The 22,152-nt window shown below is 37.7% G+C and overlaps 1 protein-coding gene and 1 non-coding gene across 2 annotated transcripts; both read right to left on the bottom strand.

Moving 5' to 3' along the window:
• Positions 1–309: 309 nt before the first annotated feature.
• Positions 310–21,039, bottom strand: LOC131683231 (integrator complex subunit 6). The gene is made up of 3 exons (XM_058965072.1): positions 20,844–21,039; positions 3,708–4,540; positions 310–3,647 (listed from the first exon to the last, which is right to left on the bottom strand). Exons 2-3 carry the CDS (start codon positions 4,314–4,316, stop codon positions 747–749), a joined length of 3,510 nt encoding a protein of 1,169 aa, XP_058821055.1. The 5' UTR covers positions 4,317–4,540; positions 20,844–21,039; the 3' UTR covers positions 310–746.
• On the bottom strand, positions 8,989–9,061 carry Trnas-gga (transfer RNA serine (anticodon GGA)). Its single transcript has one exon. It is a non-coding gene; the product is annotated as a tRNA-Ser (tRNA).
• Positions 21,040–22,152: the final 1,113 nt, after the last annotated feature.

The following is a 22,152-nucleotide window of genomic DNA, read 5'->3' as shown; positions in this document are numbered from 1 at the left end:
AATGTTTTTCACTAGGTAATGGTGATTGTAAGAATAAGGCTCCGGTTACTGCTCGACTTCACTGTGGACCAGCTAAATGCTTTAGGTATTCACAAGAGTTCTGTGGCTGTTTGGATTAAGCGTCTAACTGGTCCCAAGTTGATGCTAGTTACTGATGAGATGAATTCGAAACACAAAAATCGAGCTTTAATTAAAATATTTGCTTTGAGGTTATGTTGATCCTTATTGCCTTAAGGTACCAGTTTTGCCTTACCTTGTCTTACCTTTAAACCATTAGCATATGCATTCACAACAGTCACGACCAGTGTATTCATACTTACAATATAGCAATTTATTTAACATTTATCTATTTACACGATTCCTCTTATCCTTACCACTAAGTGTTTTTGTTGTTTCAATTTGATTTTATTTCGCCTTACTCGCGCGCACGTGTTTACTTCGCTCTAAAACCGAAACGAAACGATCGAACAAAATTCGCCTAGCGCCTAGCCACACACTTTCGCTCGCTCCAAACACAACACTCTACTACATTTTAGGCTACCTTTCATGGGCAGAGGGGGGGGTCTTCTTCTTCGTCTTCTTCCTTTATACATTTTGTTCTCAGTCCTTTCGTTTAACTACACTTTAAACAATTGAAGGGGGTAAGAAGGAGAGGTAAATAAAATATAAAGCAAATAACTTTAAAGAATTTACAATTTCGCTTAACGACGACGACGACCGGCGCAGAAGGAGAAGGAATAACATCCTCATATCCTACTACTGCTGCTGCTGCTACTACTATTACTACTACTACTGCTGCTGCTACTACTACTACTACTAGTCTGATGATTCGAATGTTTATGGTGCTTCTGCTGTGGCTGATGTTTGTTGGGCGGGTGCGACTGGTGGGTAAAGTGGGCGATACTACTGCTTTTACTGCTACCACTTTGACTACTACCACTGCTGCTGGGGCCAGGTTGCTGATGTTGCTGTTGTAGTTGCCGCGAACCGCCGACCTTCGCCGATTGGTAATTCGAGTGTGATGAAGTAGCGGGATGAACACTGTTATTGACGCAATTCGCTCGCAGCTGATGCTGCGATTGCTGCTGCTGCTTCAGTTGCTTTTCATGGGCTGCCAGCTGTTCGTCCCACCACTCCTGAATGCTGTCGGCCATCTTTTTCCGCCGAAATCGTAACGCCTCCTTCACGCACATCTCGATGAAGGTGGTCTTGATCTCAAGGTCGCCCTTTATCAGGTGCAGATGCTCCAGTAGCTGCGAGTAGTTCCTCCCCGGACGCCGGATGTCTTTGAAGATGATCGTGCGGGTTTCGTAGTTTTCTTCACAGATTCGCTCCTTCTCCGCTTTGCTCAGAGGCCGGGGAAGTTTGGGGCTAGCCTGGGGAGCTACTTTAGAGGGTGTGGGTGGGGGTGTGGGTGCTGGTGCAGGTGTGGGTGTGGGTAGGGGTGTGGGTAAGGGTGTAGATACGGGTATTGATACGGGTAAGGGGATGTGGTCGCCACCGTTCAGAAGAATACGTTCGCTCGTACTGACGCTTTCCACTTTCGGAGTGGAGAGTTCCATTTTCGAAGATTTATTGACTTTTAAGGGTTTTATTTGTTCAGGCTCAGGAGGAGGTTCCTCCGGCGTAGCGTAGCTATTGCCACCGTTGTGGCAGGTTTTTAAAATATTGGATATTTCCAGTACGTCATTCATATCGTTCGTGCTGGTGGTGGTGGTGGTGGCGCTGCTGGTCGTTAAACTGATATTGGTGCTGGCAGTACAGCTATTGTTACTGGAGCCGATCGCACTGACCACTGGATTGATAATTGAACTAATTACAGGGATGGTGGCCGGTACCGTTGTCGGGTGATGAGGAGGATAATGAAGCGGATGAGGGTGGTAGTGATGATGGTGGTAAGGCATACTGATCGGCGTAGGTTGTGCGTAATCTTGCATCGGGATATCCATAGGTTCCGAAGGTGGTCCAACGCCTATACTTCCGCCTTCATCTGGGCCTTCAATAAACTCACGCACATGGGCATTGATTGGGCTTTCCTCGTCCTTATCGTTGGGGAACTCAAAGTCCACCACCAACCTATCATCACTATCATCATCTAGCTCCGATTCCGATACGATGCTGCCAATCGACGACATACTGTCGTCGTCCGAGCTAAAATCGGTGACCGAACTCGTATCCGACGTGACACTCGACGATGAACTTAAACTCAGCCCGGTGCATTTGCGCTTGAAAATATAATCTTTCCTAATTGGCCCCGCTTTGCGTTTCCGGCTCAGTCTTGCATTTGGATCCGTCCTGTTTTTCAGTGCCCCTGCCCCTAACTCCCCTCGACCACCCTTCATCGGTGCTACCTCGTTCAAATCCGCCTCATCAACCATCACCATGTTTTTATCCTTCTTGTAAGGATTACCGAACATGTGTTGCCTCACGTTCGTCGGTTCCAGTTCCCTCAGCGGCGTTTCTTTATTCTTCAGATACTCCTGGTAATTACCCATATCAGCAATCGGGAGACAGTGGCCACTATCCTTGGTGAACACCGTTATTCCACTAGTCGGTAGCCGGAAGAAGTTCTCCCGCATTCGGGCAATCTCATCGATAAGATCCCTCCTGGGGATATCGAACGGATTGCGGTAGTTTTTCGTCGCAGCCGGTCTCATCACAGTCGGTACCACAATCGTGTAGTTGTCGAAGCTAGCAATATCAGCGTGCACCTTATTGAACGCATCCTTCAGCATCGGATGCGATACGAGGTCCCGCTTCAACGGTAAACCCGGATTGAGCTTTACCGTTTCCAGCTGATGGTAGGCAGGTTTCGGTTGCTTTAACTGCTTGAACACCCGCAGGCACAGGTTTTCTTGGTCCTGCTTAGCAGTGTTCTTCATCTGCTTAAGATAGTTCGCTACCGCAGGACTTAAATAGCTATCCAGATTCTCCGGCAGAATGTACTGCACTAGCTGGTAGGGCACGTTAGGGGTCGTAGCCAGTGCTCGTCTCAAAAACGGACAGTAGTACTGCGGGATCGATTTAACGTACGTGCTAAACTTGTAAATCCAATCGTTTGGCGGATTTAGATTATATTTGTGGAACAAATCGTTGATCAGGGGTAAAAAAGTTTGATAGTTGTACGGTAGAACGTACAAACTAACAACGGTCATCGTACTACTCGGCTTCAAAAAGCCGAAAGGCATCTCAATTCCATGCATTCCGCTGGACACGATCAGCGGCCACACCTTGTTGGTTTCCTTCTTGGACAGAATTTGCAGCGTCAGCGGGCTCGGTTCCAGCTCATACTTGTCGATGGGGAAGTTTCTCAGCATCACCGGTTCATCACAGCACGGAGTAATAATCTTAATTTTTGGATGGGCATCCCTCGGTGGCAGACTGCTGGACTTCGGATCCGGCCAGTACGGTTCCGGAATCGGCCAAAAGCCAACCGGGAAAGTTTTTTGCTGTGGATGCTTCTGCACGTAAATCATACGCTTGATGGACTGGAACTGCAGATCGGCTCCCCCGTTCTCACCATTGTTCGCCGTAAGTAGCTGGTCAAAGTGAATCACCACACCCGGTTGCACCTTCTGGACCAGACTTTCGATGCACTGATTCAGCACATACTGGGACCGGATCTTGTACGATCGGCCACCCGTTACCTGTCGGAAAGAAAACAAACCTCAATCATAGAATGAAACGCCAATTTAACTTCAACTCACCTCACACATCTTCTCGATCATCGATTCGTCATGCGGCACCTTACCATCGACCCGTTCATCGGCCCGGTTCCCACTCATTCGCAGTACCAGCGAAAACAGTCGCTGATCCCATCGAAACGGTTCCTTCGTCAGCTTGGTCCCCGGAATCTGTGCATGCAGCGGCAATATAATCTCCTGATGCACTCCATTCCGAAACGAATACTTCCCCCCATCGGTCAGCACAATGATCACCGACGGTTCCAGATAGAACGGACACCGACCCTGTCCGTACGTATCGATACCACTCTGCATCCGATTCAGATTCAACAGATCGAACGCATTCTTCAGCGCCTCACCCATCGAGGTGAGCCCATAGCTCTGCAGGTTTTTCAGCTCGTTCATAAAGGTGGCGTGGTTCTCCTTCCAACCCGCCTTCACATTGTTGGGCGGGTCCTCGAACGTTAGCAGCATGTACCGGTCGCCCATGCAGTCCTGCGACCGTTGTCTATACTTGAGGAACGTCTCGACCGCTCCCTTCGCTATGTCCAGGTAGCTCTTCTGGACACCGTTGACGTGCGCTTTCTGGCACATGGACGCTGATGTGTCCACTAGAAACAGGATGATCGTCATTTCAGCAACGATCAGCTGCTAACCGCTTCTTAGTTGTACAAGGCACAAAGAGCGAACGTAGTATCATTCCCCAACAGCAGCCGCCGCTTCGTCACCGTTACCACCGCTGGTGCCACCGGGAGCGGGCATATGGTCGGCGGAGGAGGGGGGTTAGGGTGCACTACTAGGTTCCGCGGTGCGGTGTTAAAGATTTATCTCCGATTAGCGTTATTGTACGAGTGAATCTGAAAGAGGTAGCGAAAGGGTTTACGTTAATGTTTCTGTAAACAAAGAATTATTTGATATTTTTCTTATTTAAACATTTAGGATTTTGGGACCTACGAAACGTCAAAATTAGTTGGTACAGTTTCTATGAAAACGGTCACACACACATCAGTGGTACGGAAAATTTGATGTACACACTTAAAATCCATTACCTACCAGTAGGTAATTTTAATTTGCTGTCCTTATTTCACTGCCGGAAAACAAGGGAGAGGGAATGATTTTTTTACTCAAAATTGACGGGATGAAGTTTAGTCGGCTTTGGGGAATATCTCATTATTTTTGGGTAAATTTGGACTCCCTCTCTTTCGTTTTTCGTTGGAGGAAGTAGAATGCACAGATTTAAAATTACCTATTGCTAGCTAATGCAAGTTTTCTGTATACGGAATTGGCACAAGTAAAAATAAAATTAGTTTATCCAGACGGAACGATGACGTAACGTTGACATTCTTTTCCGTTGACGGAAGCTATTTCGTGTGAATCGTACTTTACAGTGTCGGACAAAACAATGATATATAATTGCAATATGGGACATTGCAAGATGACGTCATATGAGTAAAAATCAGGAGGGTGTCACTCCTGTCATCCGCTATGGAGATATACGGACTTTGACAGTAGTCAACATATGATGGGCCTAGCTGCATCTAGGCCCACGTCGCCCGTGCAATAGCATTGGGTTGTTTTGTTTTTAACAAAGGCAGATGTTGGCTAGGACAAAATGGCTGCGTAGCAGGGGGCTGGTAAAAATGCTCGAAAAAATGACAGTTCAACGAGCTTGCTTACATGGTGTTAGAAAATTTTTGATTCCACCCAGTACAAAAAACTTCAAATTCAAAGTCCATGTAAACAAGCTCTGTGAACTGTCAGAAAAGTGAAGTTGTATATTTTCGTGCATTGGTCTATTAGTTTTAGTTGCTCGGAGCCCTCGCGACCCCCATTTGTTGAGCAAGTTAATGCCATCTAGCGGTGAGAAAGCGAAACATTAAAATAACACGGCGTTCAGATTTTCAAGGAGTTTTCCATATTTTTAAAACTTAGGGTGGCCAGACGTTCTGGTTTCCCAGCCACTGTTCTGGTTTTTAACTGATTATCCTGGTGTCCTGAGACTTCGAGGAAAATGCGATTTATCCTGGATTTTCTCCTCCAAAGCAACAGAAAAAAACTCGTCGTGGCCTCTGGGTGCAATTGGTGGTGACGACATGGGAGCAGTTCCCAGAGGAAAAGATTTCAGCCCGCCGGACACCACACGGCATATTTTTTCAGTCATGTAGTTAAAAAACAAAAAAAACAGCGAATTCAGTATTTTGCAGTGCACCGAGGGCGAAACGTACCGATGTAAAGTTGAGCAGAATTAATACATCGGTCGGTGAAATCGATTTTTATTCAATTTCGAAAAAGAAAAAAACTAATTTTATAAAATGCAGTAAACCGAAATTTCCAGACAAATTCGATGAAAGCCAACAATTTAGAGCACTAACAGTCCACTAAAGTTTCGTGCAATTTCAAATATAATATCACAGCAATTTTTTCTGTAGTGTCCTTGCTGCGTTTGAAGGCGGACGACGGACAGAGACATTGTGAAGTCAGTTGACACTAGGTGTCTGAAGGCGACGGACGAAGTATTTTTCCGGGAGATAGTAAGCTCAGATCGGTTTACTAAGCAAATGATTTAATGGGGAATACAACCCGCATCTTCCCGGATAGCGTACCAGGTTCGTCATCGAAGATTCCGGCTTGGTGTACTTTCGGATCAAAGATATTCACAGATATTCACAGATTTGTGATAGCCTGTCCAAAGAAAGCAATTGACATTATTGACGACAAAAAATTTATGAAGGACTACCGCGCCTACATGCCAGCCCACGAAGTCGAAATTGACGGTGTGGTTATCAATTCGAGTTTTTCATGTGTCGATCTACTGAAGCACGGGATTTGCTGTTTCAAGTACTTCCTGCTGCAGTGAGCGAGGATTTTGAATGACAATTGCATAGGACAGGGCAAAATGGTATGTTCCTACAAACTCGTATGACCTGTAGTGAAACTGCTTCGTCTATTTAGATCTTGTTCGCCTATTGTGGGAAGAATCCACATCATCTGTTACCCTGCCTCGCGCACAAAATGCGCCCGGGTAATCTGAAGCGTTCCCTTTAAATACGCCTTAAGTAGGTTATTTCAGAAATACTATAGAGAGTTAGACTATTCATCACGAGAAATTATGCTCCTAACTCTAACGATCCGCTTGTGGACCATACATAAATGACGTAGCATTATATGGGGGAGGGGGAGTTTTGTATTTTGTGATGATGTGTGACGACAGGGGGGTGTCATGTCATCTAACTAACAACGTTTTTTATTTTTTACAGGGTCAAGGGGCTCTTGGCTGACGTATTAGTGTTAGTGTTACATGTTATTGATAGACCTTCGTTAAGGTTCAGGATGGTGAACATTGTACACTGAACTAAATATTAAACTATTCGAAAGAATAGTAACATAAGCTATCGTAAACATTACAAAATCCCCAGGACCCAGCCGATTTCCTGCACAACTTTTTGAAAAGTCTGGTGGTAACCAATGGGGAAAAACAGATCGAAATGGTGCGTTAAGCGCAAGTAATTATGTGGGAAAATAACCACCCCCCCCATAGATCAAATGTGTTGGATGGCAGCTACTGTTGTGTGTGAACTCGCTTTAGAGGTAGGGTATGATCACTATTGCCAATGCAACGATCATGTATTCATGGGATATCATAAAGGATTGTGCATTGGGCCGAAGTCCCAAGGGTTGCAGTTTCGAATTCTGCCTCTGGAGGGAACTTTTTTCATAATTGTTTTCGCTTAACTCACTATTTCGATCTGTTTTTCTGTTTAAATAAGCTATTGACACTTACGTCAAAACCCCAAAAATGATTTATTTGTTTGAAACGCACATTGACGTTTTAGTGCTTCCGGTTATTCCCATCTCTCGAGCATCTCTTGTCAGTGGCAAATTTCCATCTAGCTGGATATCAGCGGACAAGTCTCCAGTCCACAAAAAAGGAAACTATCGTGGAATAACTTCATTGAGCGCTGTCTCCAAGTTTTTCGAGCTGACCATTACAGAACCTCTTAAAGCTTACTGACAGCAATATCCTATCTATATCTAGGGGACAATCAACATGGCTTCAAGGTTGGACGTTTGACTAAATCTAACCTTTTGTGTTTAACATCCTACAATATTCTACTTAACCAACCAGTTGGTCGCTTTTGATAAATTGAACCATGGACGGCGCCGGTGGTTAAGTGGTAAGCGTGACCGCCACTCATTCCAATTTGCCTGGGTTCAATTCCAGCCGAGGTCGTTGAGATTTTTCTGAGGTGAAAAAATCTGTGGTCACGTCTTCCTTCGGAAGGGAAGAAAAACCGTTGGTCCCCGGTTTGGTGGATCGATATCTAGTCCAAATAGTAAAGTCACCTCTCTGGCGTCGGTAAAGAAGAAGTGATCCAACTTCTATACTCTTACTAACAAAAATATCCTCCTCCTGTGATACTTGTGGAGTTCGCAGTAGTATATACGGCCTCTAGCAAAAGCAAGTATCGGACTAACCATTCCTTCCCTTTCCTTCCGCGATCTACGTTCGGGCCTGGCCGGCGCCGGTATTGATCAAAAACGCTTTAGGATTACAAGAAGTTGCACATTGAAAGATGTTTCGCTAATCCCAAGCATAAATATGTACTGATTCCCTGTGCAACTTCAGCTAGTCCAGATCGATAACGGAGTAGCAGCCAGGGGTGGTCGCACAAGCTCAAGCTCTCAAGCTCTGTCGCTTTTGATAAATTGAACCATGATACAACAATCCGTCAAATGCAGATATTTCAAATCTATAATTATTTTTGTGGTTATTTCGATCCAACTTTACGGATCGAAGAATAGATTGCCAGGTAGTAAACATTTACTTCAACGTCAACGAATACCCCAAGGAAGTCACCTGATACTGTTGATGTTTCTGCTGTACTTTAATGATGTACATCTAGTGTTGAGGACTTCACGACTGTCCTTCGCGGATGATCTCTAGATATTTCATCTGATTCGCTCAATAGAAGAATCTTCCAACATCACTATCCAGTTTTTGTTGAACCGCATGTTGTGCAAATCTAAAGATATGCTCGGCGATCTCATTTTCACGAAAGAAAGACCCGGTTGGTTTTAACCATCTGCAGCAACTGAATGCCAATTTTTTTCACTATCAAAACCTGGAAAAAATCTGTCAGGCACGTTCGAGTTTTATATATTCCTTGTTTGGATGTGAGTCTTAGATTTTTCCTTTCTAAAGGAAAAATGATGAACGTGACCAGACAGAGAAAGAATGACCGGAACAGTGAGAATCAAGAAACGGTGAAAACTTACCTTTATTGGAAACACTGAGAAAAAATATGTCCTCAAGCAGTAATCGAACCTGCGATCTCCCAGTCTCCAGTTGGGTGCGTTAACCACTCCGCCATCGAGGAACTGTGATGATGCCATCACTATTTCCCAACAGTTTTTGTGATCACCGCTGCAGCCTCCAATACCTCTAAATTGACCCATCGACCCCCAATGTCTCCTATAAGCAGATCAACCTGTTTGAGGACATATCTTTTCTCAGTGTTTCCAATAAAGGTGAGTTTTCACGGTTTCTTCATTCTCACTGTTCCGGTCATTCTTTCTCTGTCTGTTTTCCAGTGGACACGTTCGAGTTGATAGTACCGTCAAATTGACTGCATCAGCGGAAGGTGCATGGGGAGGGGGGGGGGGGGTAGGTGCGGCAGGTTGAGTTGTTTGAGAAATCTGGGCAGACGAGTGGATCACAGGATCGCTTGTGTGGAGCCGCGCTTCCGTTGGCGAGTCGAAGGACACCTGCTTTGCGCCGCTTCGTTTAGTCCGAGTAATTCGGCGAAGCCTTCAAGCGCAGTGTAGTAATCCAGTTTAAACTGGAATGTTGGCATCGCTGGGTGCGAGTGTGTGCAAATGCCTACGTTGCCGAAAATCCATAGCGTCTACCGTTTAGCGTACCGTCCAAACAGTACAGTTGGACATGTTGCTCGTTTAGCATGTGAGCGACGATTAATGTAAAATGAATAATGAAAATACCGAAATATCAAACATTCTAAAATATGGATTCCCATTTGGCAACCCTCAAAAGAAAATTTTATAATAGTGAAAAGATTCAATTAGCAACAGGAGAAAATTCAGTGCACATGCACAGTTATTTCGGTATTTTTTAAAAAATGCCCAAATAACTGGTTTTGATTAAACCTTTCAGAAGATAGTAAAAAATTGGAGGATTCGCATTAACAGCCTAAAGTGTATTCTACTTCACCTCGGTTATGTCTCTGACATTACCTTATCCATCTTTCACCGTTGCTTCGATACATTCTACGGTACAGTATACGACCGCATCCACGAATCCATCATACGTTTTACTTTCCAGTATGTTGCAAAATCGCACTACGAATATGCTTGGAAATACAAGTCCCTAATAACAGAAGATGTAACGTATCTATGACCCATAATTGTTTTGAAGCGAATCAACATTTCGAGGCAGTCGAGGGAGTTTGTGGTAATGTTTTGTACAACATGCCGTCCCCGGAAACAAGTTACTATTGCATGGTCATGACATTATAAAAAGTCCAAATTGGTCATTTGTCTGAAGTAGCTCACGAGGCTTCGAATAAAGAAACTCGAAGATAAAGAAAGGATCACTCGAGCAAATCATCGCGAGTATTGAAGAACGAAAATGTTTTCGCTGGATTAATGGCAGTTTCCGACCCTATAATTTCCACTTTAAGACGTGAGCGAGTGAGAATATCCACAAGGAGTACAAAACATACTAACACCCATTGCTGTTTGATTACAAAAAAAACTGATCTAATTTGATAAAGCCCAAGCAATAGGGTAGACGAGCCCTTTTTCATCTCATTAGTCAGGCTGTCACACTATTGCGATTGTAACTCGGCTTACAGTGATAGGATTACGCTTAAATAAGTGTCGGCATCCTTACATCGTTCCTAAGAAGCAGCAATATGAGAAATTTGGTTTGGAAAACGTAAAATACTCGCGTAAACCATTACACAAGGTTGCGAAAAAAAAATATCTGCATTGTTAAATAAAAAAATGTTGCTAGAAATAGGAGTACCCCCTTAAGAAAAGTGCGGGTGCTAACCAATTTATAGGTGCAATTAAATTTCATGAATCTTTGTTGAAGACACCTAATCACGAAAACATCAACGAGAGTCAAAAGATACTCTAGTCCCCATTTTTGGTTTTGGGACCATGATGAAATCAATTTCAGTGTATTTAGGATACTTGTCATAATTGACAAAAATGATTTAATCAAATATTCTTTGGTTTACTTTGATGCAGGATTGATTTTTGGAAATGGGGTGCATATTTTCCGAAATTACCCTATACATATTCTTGCCGCCTTTCATATTTTGTTGTGTAAGCCCTTAAAGCAATGAAACAATTTTCACAAAATAATTGTCATCTTCAAGAGTAATTTTTACTGCATTTTTCTATCGTATGTGATCCCGAACAGCTTAAATCGAAATTAGACGTCTTATTTGACAAACATAAACAGAGATCCAAATAAGTAATTTTGATGTTCGCATTTGCTCGGGCTATCATTAGCAGCATAATCTAGAGCATAATAGTGACATTTGCGTTGCGTTCACCGACCAGCTGTCAGTACGTCGACGGTGCGCGCTGTGTGACGATTTGAACGCAAACGAGCGCTAACAGCCAGTATGTAAACAGATGCTTGTGAATTGGCTGTGCAAGCTATACCTAGCGAGCGACTCGCGAACGCGAATTGGAAAATCAGCTCCACCGAAACCGAAGAATAGTAGGCACCCAGCAGCCAGCCAAACCAACCAACAGCAGAAGCAAAAAAGCACACCGTCCGCCGTAATAGAGTTTGCACCCTTACCGCACCGCGTCTCTTCCTATCGTCTTTGTCTATTACTGCACATCAATGACGTCGTTTGTTGTTGTTCTTTCACAGTTTTTAGGTATTTTGCTGTTATTTTATCTTCGTCTCGTCTTTGGTTGATTGCTTGCAGCCTTATATAATTCTATTGGGACACAGTTCAACTGCTGGCTTGATTATGTTTAATAGAGTCGTAATCTTGGTCGTGTGGTCGCTGTTTTGTTGTTCTACTAAACTAACCAATGGAAGACGAACGGATGTCCATATTTTACGATGCTCATCACCAAAGTGTGGAGCACATGTATAAATAGGTATGATCTTTTTACGCGAAGAATAAAAAAAAACAAAGAAATCGTAGAACGCGTAGTCTTATCCAGCCGCGTTGGTATTGAACCGTTTTGGCGTTTCAATTTGGAAGAAAGCAAATCGCTTCTGGGCTTACGGGAAGATATTAGTGCGAAAAAATGCGAGATCTAAGTATGCGTATTTGGAGCGTCAGATATCTCAATAGTAGGAGGGAAGCAGTGGCGAACAAATTGATGGAGAGAGTACTAATAAAAGTGCGATGTATCACACGTCACCGTTTGAATACATTGTATTATCGTGTGCGCATTCACACACGTGCTGTTGTCGGTGCCGACGGATCGTGTAAATCTTATCATCAGTGTATGAGTTTAGTACGCTGCACCGCGCTGGTTGTAACGCACCAGAGTGATGGGGTTGTAATATTTAAATTTTGTTGTTTAGCAATGGGGTGCTGATCCTATTCTCACCCTATTAAATAGAATGACGCACTATTTGGCTAAATGTTTGGTCACAATCGATAAGATTGGCATATTTTTTACTTTCTAACGACATTAAATTATCTAGAGATTACTGAGTATAGAAAGTTACGAAAAGCCATAGTACTCAAATGAGAGCCACGATGTGAAATATACAGATTGAAAAACCAGAAGTGGCAGGGCCATTAGAAACAGACTCCACATCTTACGGACCAATCTTTTGTCTTCTGCTGGCAGGAGTCGGGCTTAGGCAGTATTACTTCCAATCGCTCAAGTCTACCAACATGTCTCACGACAAAGACAGACTTGTCCCTGTCCTGCCGGTTCTCATGGTAAAGAGGGACGGCATGTCTGGCCGTGTATGTGTTCGTCTAAGTGTCAGCTGGACCGGGAATGGGTGCAGTATTGGTGTATATGATAGAATAGCGAATAATCCTTCCTAGGGCTGGTTGGTCATTTTGTTCCAATGTTCAATTCGAGCTTTCGATTCATTGGGGAAGATCGGTTTTGGATAAATTAAGGTACGATTAATGTCTCAACGCACATGAATCATCCATTTCCGGTCAGCATCGCATGATAATATTCTGACAGATTTCAATTGTCATGAATGGTAAATAAATAACATTTGCTGGCATTTAGACGACTTAAAGTAGCTTGGTTGCATGTTACATGCGTTCTTTTCTTTTAGATTGTTGGGCTTATGTCGTACTTCTATTAATTTGCTTTTACTCTACTCATGTATTCTTAAAATAATATCAGTTAATTTGTGCGCTTCCACTTGATCTTGTAAAAATTACGAAATTTTGTAAAAATTTCGAAATTTTGTAAAAATAACGAAAATTTGTAAACATTGCGAAATTCTCTACAAATTTTTACAAATCGCAAAACTAAAATTAACGAATTTTGAAAAAGTTACAAAAAACACATATTTTCAAGACTTTTACCAGTTTTGTGCGCAATGAGCGTACGGGGTTATTAAGACCGCCAATTTCATCAACCACCGCTCAGCTGCTTGCCACGCTGCAGAAAATACATGATACGTCAATCGATAGCTGTGGGTAATCATAGATTAAATTTTTTTTTATTTCCTAACGAGTTTCTCCAATACCGATTTTATAGATAAACATAATTCCTCGTTCGAATTTGCCCCGTAGGGAAATCCGAATTACCCTTACAATGAAGCTGAAGTTTCAAACTAACAATTAGAACCGTCAACCGATTTTTTCGCATTTACCTGCCTAAAAAGACGATTTGCGTAAGTTCCTCTAACCAAATTTTGTACAAATTACTAAATTTCATAAAAATGCAAATTTGTTTTAACTATAGCAGAATTTCGTAAAAATTACGATTTTTAAATATATTGTTAAAATTACGAAACTTTATGAAAATTACGAAACCGTAAAAATTACATATTCACAATTTTTTTGTAAAAATAACAAAATTTTGCAAAATTAAAAAATCGTGAATATTAAATTTAGTAAAAATTTTAAGATTTAAAAAAGCAAAAATAAAAAAAAACTGTTTTTTACCTTTTGTGAAATTCACGCACTTTGTAACAGCTACGAAAATTTGAAAAAAAACACGAAATTTTATAATTGCAAAATTTTGTAAAAATAACGAAATTTTGTAATAAATGCGAAATTGTGTTGATATTACGAAATTTTATAAAAAACGGCGAAATTTTGTGAAAATAGCGAAATTTTATAAATATTGCAAACTGCATAATTTTGAAATTTGGCAAAAAATTCAAAATTTTGTATAGCTATAAATTTGAAAAATTTTGCGACATTTTGTAAAAATCACAATATTTGAAAAACTTAGAAAATTTGACATAAAATGCAAATTTTTTTAAAAATTACAAAATTTAGCAAAAATTTAATTTTAAAAAAAATACAAAATCTTGTGAATACTACGAAATTTTGTAAAAAATGCTAAATTTCTCTTAATATTACTAAATTTTGTACAAAATAAAATTTATAAAAATCACGGAATTTTGTAAAAATTACGAATAATGGAAAAATTCGTAATTTTGTAAAAATTACAAAATTTCACTAAAATTTACTAAATGTTTTACAAAACTAACAAAATTTTGTTACTAAATGTTTTACAAAACTAACAAAATTTTGTAAAAATCGCGAAATTTTGTAAAAAATACAAAATATTGCAAAAATCAAGAAACTTTGTAAAAATTTCAAAATTTTGAAAAGAATGCAAGATTTTGTAAAAATTGCAAAATTTTGGAAAAATGTGAGATTTTGTAAAAGTCGCTATCTACATAAAAATTACGAAATTTTGAAAAAATTACACAACTTTGTCAAAACCGCAAAAATTTTAAAAATAAAATTTTGTAAAAATAACGAAATTTTATAAAAATAAAGAAATTATGCAAAGTTAGAAAATTTTGCGCAAAATTTGGCATAAATTTGCTATTTTGTAAAAATAACAATGTCAGCAAAATTTGGTAAAAATAACAAAAAATTTGTAAAAATCACGAAATTTTGTGAAAATCACGAAATTTTTTAAAAATCACAAAATCTTGTGGAAACTACGAAATTTTCTAAAAAAAAAATCACTGAAAATAACTAGATTTTCTTAAAAATTGCAAAATTTGTAAAAATAGCGGAATTTTGAGAAAAATTACGAAATTTGCAAAAATTTACAAAATTTTGTGAAAATGCGTGATTTGGCAAAAAATTCAAAATTTTGCTGCAATAACCAAAATTTTGTAAAAATTACGAAATATTGTAAAAAATACGAACTCTTGTAAAAACTACCGGTGTGCGTCGCGCCACGCCGCCGATTTCAGACAAAAATAGTGACTATTTCTACCAGAAAATGGTGGCGGCGGCGCAGCGCACACCTCTGATAAAAATTACAAAATTTTGCAAAAATTACTAAATTTCACTAAACATTACTAACTTTTGTGGAAAAATTACGAAATTTTGTAAAAATTACAAAAATTCTTAAAGAGTACATCATTTTGAAAGATTACAATTTTGAAAAAATCGCGATTTGTATAATTGCAAAATTTTGAAAAATTTACAAAAATTTGTAAAAAATTACGATTTTTATAAAATTTAAGGAAATTTTGCAAAAAATGATGAAAAATTACAAAATTGTCATTGATAACAAAGTTTGGTAACCATTTAGTTTTTTTTTAATGCTACAAAATATTGTAAAAATAACGAAATTTTGTAATAATTACAAAATTGTGAAGACATTACGAAATTTTCTAAAAAATATGCGAAATTTTGTTAAAATTGCAAAATTTCATAAATATTTCAAAACTGTTACGAAATTTTGTTAAAAATCACATATAATTGCAAAAATTTCGGAATTTCGTAAAAATTACAAAAATTTGTATAGATGCGAAATTTGGTAAAAATGGCAATATTTTGTAAAAATCACGATATTAGAGAAATTTATGAAATTTTGAGAAAAACAAAATTTTGTAGAAATAACAAATTACAAAATTTTGAAAAAGTTGCGTAATTTTGCAAAAATACAAAATTTTTTAAAAATTACAAAATTTAGCAAAAATAATTTTTTTTTGATTAGGGATCATCCATAAATGACGTAGCATTATATGGGGGAGAGGGAGTTTTATATTTTATGATGATGTGTGACGACAGGGGTAGGGGGTCATGTCGTGCTACGCAGTTTACCCGTTTCATCTAACATCGTTTTTTTATTCTTTGAAATTTTTTGCGGGGTCAAGTGGGGGATGAGGTTTGCCGTCAAGCTACGTAATTACCAGGGGTACTTAGGAGTTTGTGATGAAATGCTACGATGGGGGAGGGGGGTGTTAAAAATCACTCAAAAATGCTACGTCATTTATGGATGATCCCTTACAGAATCTTGTGAATCCCACGAAATTTTGTAAAAAAAATCTAAATTTCCCTTAATATTCTAATTTTGTAAAAATTACGATATTTGTAAATTTTACGAACTTTTGCAAAAATACAAAATTTTGAAGAAATAACATTTTATAAAAATTACAAAATTAGGCAAAAATTACGTAATTTTGTAAAAATTACGAAATCTTCTGAAAGCTACGTAATTTTCTAAGAATTACTAAATTTTACTAAAATTCACTAAATGTTGTACAAAAACAAAATTTTGTGAAAATTTTGTAAAAGAGAAAATTTTGCAGAAATCAAGAAATTTTGTAAAAAATTGTAAAAACTGCGAAACTTTTTAATTCAAATTTTGTAAAAATAGCGAAATTTAATAATAATTACGAAATTATGTAATAATTACAAAATATTTTACAATATTTTGTAATTTTTACATAATTTCGTAATTTTTACATAATTTCGTATTTTTTTAAAAATCAGGAAATTTACTATTCACAAAATTTTGTAAAAAATACGATTTTTTTTATGAAAATCAGAAAATATGGTGAAATTACGAAATCTTGTAGAAATCGCGATATTTTTTATATAGCAAAATATTTTAAAATACCATGATTTTGCAAAACTTTGATTTTGTAAAAATTAGGAAATTTTGTAAAACTTGGTTAAAATAACAAAATTGCCATTGATTACAAAATTTTGCAAAAAAAACTTTTTTCAAATTTTGCGAATTACAAAACAGCATAGTTACGAAATTTTGTTAAAAATCGCGGAATTTTGGAAAAAAATACAAAATTTTGCAGTTACAAAATTTGATGAAAATCGCGATACTTTGTAAAAATTACGATATTTGCAAAATTCACGAAACTTTGCAAAAAATTACTAAATTTGGTAAAAATAAAATTTTTTTGTAAAAATTACAAAATTTTGTTAAAATTACAAAATTTGGTGAAAATTACAAAATTTTGTAAAAATTGTGAAATCTTCTGAAAACTACGAAATTTTGTAGAAATAACTAAATTTCACTAAAAATAACTAAATTTTGTAAAAATTACAAAATTTGCAAAAATCGCGGAATTTTATAAAAAATACGGTTTTTGTAAAATTTACTAAATTTTGTAAAAATACGTAATTTGGCATAAAATACAAAATTTGGTAGCAATAACATTCTGTAAAAATTAAGAAAATTTGTAAAAATTATGAACTCTTGTAAAACTACAAAATTTTGCAAAAATTACTAAATTTCACTAAACATGATTAAATTTTGTGAAAAAGCACGAAATTTTGTAAAAATTTCAAAAATTCTTAAAAATTGCAAATGTTGTAAAAATCGTGATTTGTTTAAAAATTGCAAAATTTTGAAAAAATATGAAATTTTGTGAAAATTGCGAAATTATGTAAAAATTACAAAAAAATAATTAAAAAAGAATTTCGCAAAAAAAAAATTGTAAAATTTTGCATTTTTTTATAAAAATTGGGAAATTTTGCAAAAATTGGTTACAATTGCAAAATTACCATACAAAGTTTCGTAAAAATTTATTTTTATTGCTGCAAAATTTTGTAAAAATAACGAAATTTTGTGATAATTGCAAAATTGTGTAAACATTACGAAATTTTACAAAAAAGCAAAATTTTGTGAAAATTGCAAAACTGTATAGTTACGAAATATTGTTAAAAATCACATATTTTTGTAAAAATTCCAAAATTGTAACAAAATTTGGTAAAAATCGCGATATTTTGTAAAAATTACGATATTTGTCAAATTTACAAAATTTTCCGAAATATAAAATTTTGTAAAAATAACAAAATTTTGTAAAAATTGCGAAATTTTGCGAATATTACGAAATTTTGTAAAAATTGCGAAATTTGAAAAAATTACAGAATCTTGTGAAAACCACGAAATTTTGTAAAAATTACTAAATTTTAAAGAAAATTAATAAATTTTAAAGAAAATTGCTGAATTTCGTAAAAAATTAATTTGCCAAAATCACGAAATTTTGCAAAAATTATAAAATTCACAAAATTTTGTAAAAATGCTAATTTTGTAAAAATGCGAAAATTTGCAAAAAAATACGAAATTTTGTAGCAATTACAATTCTATATAAATTGCAAAATTTTGTAAGTATTATAAACTTGCAAAAACTACGAAATTTTGCAAGAATTGCACTAAACGCTACTAAATTTTGCATAAATTAAGAAATTTTGTAAAAAAAAAACGCAAAATTTGCTGAAATTGCAAAACTTTGTAAAAATTACAAAATTTTTACAAAATTTGTAAAAACTACAAAATTTTGTAAAATTCACGATTTGTTTAAATTGCGAATTTTTTAACAAGTTTTTTAAAAAATTGTGAGATTTTTTAAAAATAATAAAATTTTGTAAAATAACGAAATTATATAAAAATTACAAAATATGTATTGTAAAATTCACGAAATTCTGTAAAAAATTTCGATCTTTTATAAAAATTAGGAAATTTCACAAAAAATACGAAATCTTGTAGAAATCACTATTTTTTGCCAAATATGTTAAAAATTCCGACATTTTCTAAAAAGCAGGAAATTTAATAAAAATCACAAAATTTTGTGAAAATTGGTTAAAATTACAAAATTGCCATTGATGTTTTCAATTTTCACACATGCATACCACTATGCTGTCACAAGCATTTTATATTTTGAAGTTACGCGCTCACACTAATGACGATACAAATTTAATTCCTGTTTTTCCTGGCAAGTCCACGTGGAAATTTTCCATGCTCTCTCCCCATTTCCATGGGCCAACGTGGACTTTCGCGTGACCCCTACCAAATTGTCCACGTGGTATATGGTTGACCCTTGTTCTCTTTGCACTGAACGGAAACGCAACCACAAAATCACTCAATTCATAAACTAAAAACAAGGAAGAAATTTTTTTAGTCGACTAATCGCTGAAAATAGGCCAAACATGTGCTGTATGTCAGATCGGTCAGGCAGATATTGACGAGAAAAAATCGAAAAGCAAATCCATGACATACTGAAACTATGCAAACCATGAAAATAATTTTCTCGAAATAGCCTAAAATTATGCAATTATGTTAGCTGTTTTCGTATGTAGAATGTTCATCTTTTCCTACCCTAATGTGTCCTTCGAGTACACCAATCGTCCTTATTTTAAAAGATAATTATGTCCTTATTTTGACAATGTTGGGTGCTCTAGTATCCTTAATATATTTGAAATTTATCGAATCAAGTTTATTTCGTGAGATGTTAAATCGCCCTTTTAAATGGTCACTTTCTTTGTCAACAAAATTGGTTACCCCCTTTGACTTATTGCAATCAAAAACATTTTTACTCGAAAATGAGTAAAATTTGTGAGATAGTTAGCTCGGCAATCGGAAGACAATTGCTCGAACGGCATGTTTCCCAGATTGTTATATTCATCATCTTAACATGTCTCAGTCGAGATCCAACATGTCCTGGATTCCCTCTCAGCCCATTTGGTCGCCCTATGCGTAACTTATCTGAAATAAATATAGTATATTTTCAGTGTGAAATGTTCAGAATAATAGTCATTTGAATCAATACTTTCTACCTACTATCTAATATTTATATACATTAACGTGCCCATTTTCTCAGTGTCCATAACAGTGTACTTTGTTATGAACTCCAAAGCAAATTGCCCCCCAAATTAGCCCCATCAGGTCTCAAAAACTGACACCTTTTCTTGGATTATTTGTGTAATTACGTTACCAGTTTTTCAGATTTCACATATCGACTCTTTGTCGTTGGTTAATCGGCCGCCTATTTTATCCAATTTTCCGGAATTCGCAGCATCGTTGAACCCCACCAAACTACATGTTTAGTGTTTATCGGCAAGAGGGGACTTACCTTAACAAGTTTTAAATGAATTTAAGTAAATTGATTCAAATATCCGCTCATTAAAAAATCGTAAGGTGTCTCAACAAATTAAGCAAAATTATTTTAAAGCAATCACTGAAATAGCAACTTTTTATGTAAAATACCATTGCAACCGATACATTTAAAGAATGCAACACTGTTTACTGTAAAGAATGTGTCACGGTGACGTAAACGATAGATATGAAGCGCACCGCACCAGCTCCGAATTTAAAATGAACAGCACTCCTCAAGAGCATCCTTGCTTTCCGTCGGCTGAAATGCTATGTTAATTTGCGCAAACCTTATGTTGTGATACTTCCAAATAATCCACTTTTTACACCAAAGTTTCGGTCATTTTCTTCATAAACGCACTTTCCCGGATAATCACACTGGCCTCAATGCCACGATTTCCACCGAAGACACAAACCCCGTCACTGACGAGTTCGTCAAACGTTGCATCTCGGAAAGCACACTGCACGGCGCTGCTGCCCATCCATTCACACACCGTTCATTTTTTTCGTTTTGCAAAATCGTCTCACATCCACTCATTTTCGCTCGCAGCCCTCACGTCTCACGGGCTCATTCCACCACGAAAAAAAAAAAAGAAAAATCGCTTGCGACAGAGCGAGCAAACCGAACGCACAGTTGGATCAAGCGAACAAAAATCTGCGAACCCACCCCAGCCGAGAACCAGTTGGAGCAAGCGAGACGGACGGTCACATCTCATGCGCGAGAAATCTCGCGAGCCAACGAGATCCCACCGAAGGAGCGGATGAGAGTGTGCGAAGGAAAAATTATTTCCATTTTTCTAATACCTAGCCTCGAACGCAACGAATCCACCCCGGACGGTGGCGCGTTGGAATCCTCTGGACGTCCTGGTTCGATCGGGGCTCGTCCCGCAACTCTCAAGAACACCTACGGGCAGCTTTTGGCCGAAAAAAATGTCCACCATACAGTAATCACGATCAAGACGATACGGACCACCGCTTGTTTTGAACCGTTCTCTTCCACTACTAGTTGACAACTGACAGACGGAGAGGTTTGCGACTCTCGTCGCGGCTCGGTTGCCTTCTTTCAGACAGGCAGGCAGGCAGGGCACACGCACACACACACACATCGTAGTGCGACCCTGCTGCTGCGATGCCAGCAGTGCAGTGTGTATCAGCATAGAAGACAGTAAAAGGCATTGGTATAGCGCTGACCCGTTCGCACTAACGCAACATAAAGGCGAAGAAGGGTGGCCGTTGTTTTCTCGCTTCATCGCGTGCGGTAAAATGTTTGTCATTGGGGTAAAATCCAGTTTTCGATTTGCTATTGGGGCAGGGGTGGAACTCTTTGGCAACGGTTTAAAACAGGGTGACAACAAGTCAATCTCGAGGTAGCACATTTCCGGATCTAAGACAAGACGTGACAATCGACTTCTTATTTTTCCTTTGACATTCTTCTTTACGCACATTTTCACCCTGCCGAAATCTTCCGAAATCTTGCTATTTTTATTAACGAAAATGGAGACTTGTTAATTTATTTTATGGCAATTTTTTATATCTTGAATCAACTATATTGATGAAGGGCACCGTTTTTCCATGTCATGGGTGTTTAGTAAGGTTTGATGAAGCCATTTTCTGAAAAAAAAATTAGATAATGGTTTGGTTTCTGTCTTATTTTTGTTAGATTTAATCAACCACGTATACGGTAAATGCATAATAAATATTTGTTTCACTTTGCCGCAAATTTCAGTTCAATTTAGTGATTTTTACTTTTTTTAACGATAATTTTATTTGTCAAAAGTAATGACAACATCATCATTTCGCTATCCCTGCAGTAATATTGCGTACGTTGCAAAAAGTCAGAATCAACCAACCATTCTGACGTAAAATTGGAACAAAAACGACAGAGGTGTGGCTCAACCAGCGAATCACGACTGTAGATGCAGTATAATTTATGAGCAATTACTCTCGTCGAACGTTTGCCAGTTAAACTGTTTCATGGATTCAACGAAAGGTGGCGAGTTGTTTATGACGTAATAACAGAAATAGAAAGTGAATATATTTTTATTATTCTTCTTGTGTATCATTCTTCGCTCGGTTTTATCGTGAGAGAGCATCCAGAACGGTTTGTTGGACA

This window comes from Topomyia yanbarensis, chromosome 1 (assembly GCF_030247195.1).
Source record: "Topomyia yanbarensis strain Yona2022 chromosome 1, ASM3024719v1, whole genome shotgun sequence".
Lineage (NCBI taxonomy): Eukaryota > Metazoa > Arthropoda > Insecta > Diptera > Culicidae > Topomyia > Topomyia yanbarensis.
The sequence above is the reverse complement of the archived record's forward strand: the minus strand, read 5'-3'. Positions and strand labels throughout refer to the sequence as shown.

Excerpts from the sequence above, each read along its gene's own strand:
- LOC131683231 (XM_058965072.1), bottom strand. The coding sequence starts at position 4,316 with ATGACGATCATCCTGTTTCTAGTGGACACATCAGCGTCCATGTGCCAG. Across the intron at positions 3,648-3,707 it reads TGATCGAGAAGATGTGTGAG|GTAACGGGTGGCCGATCGTA; the intron begins GTGAGTTGAAGT and ends TCTTTCCGACAG.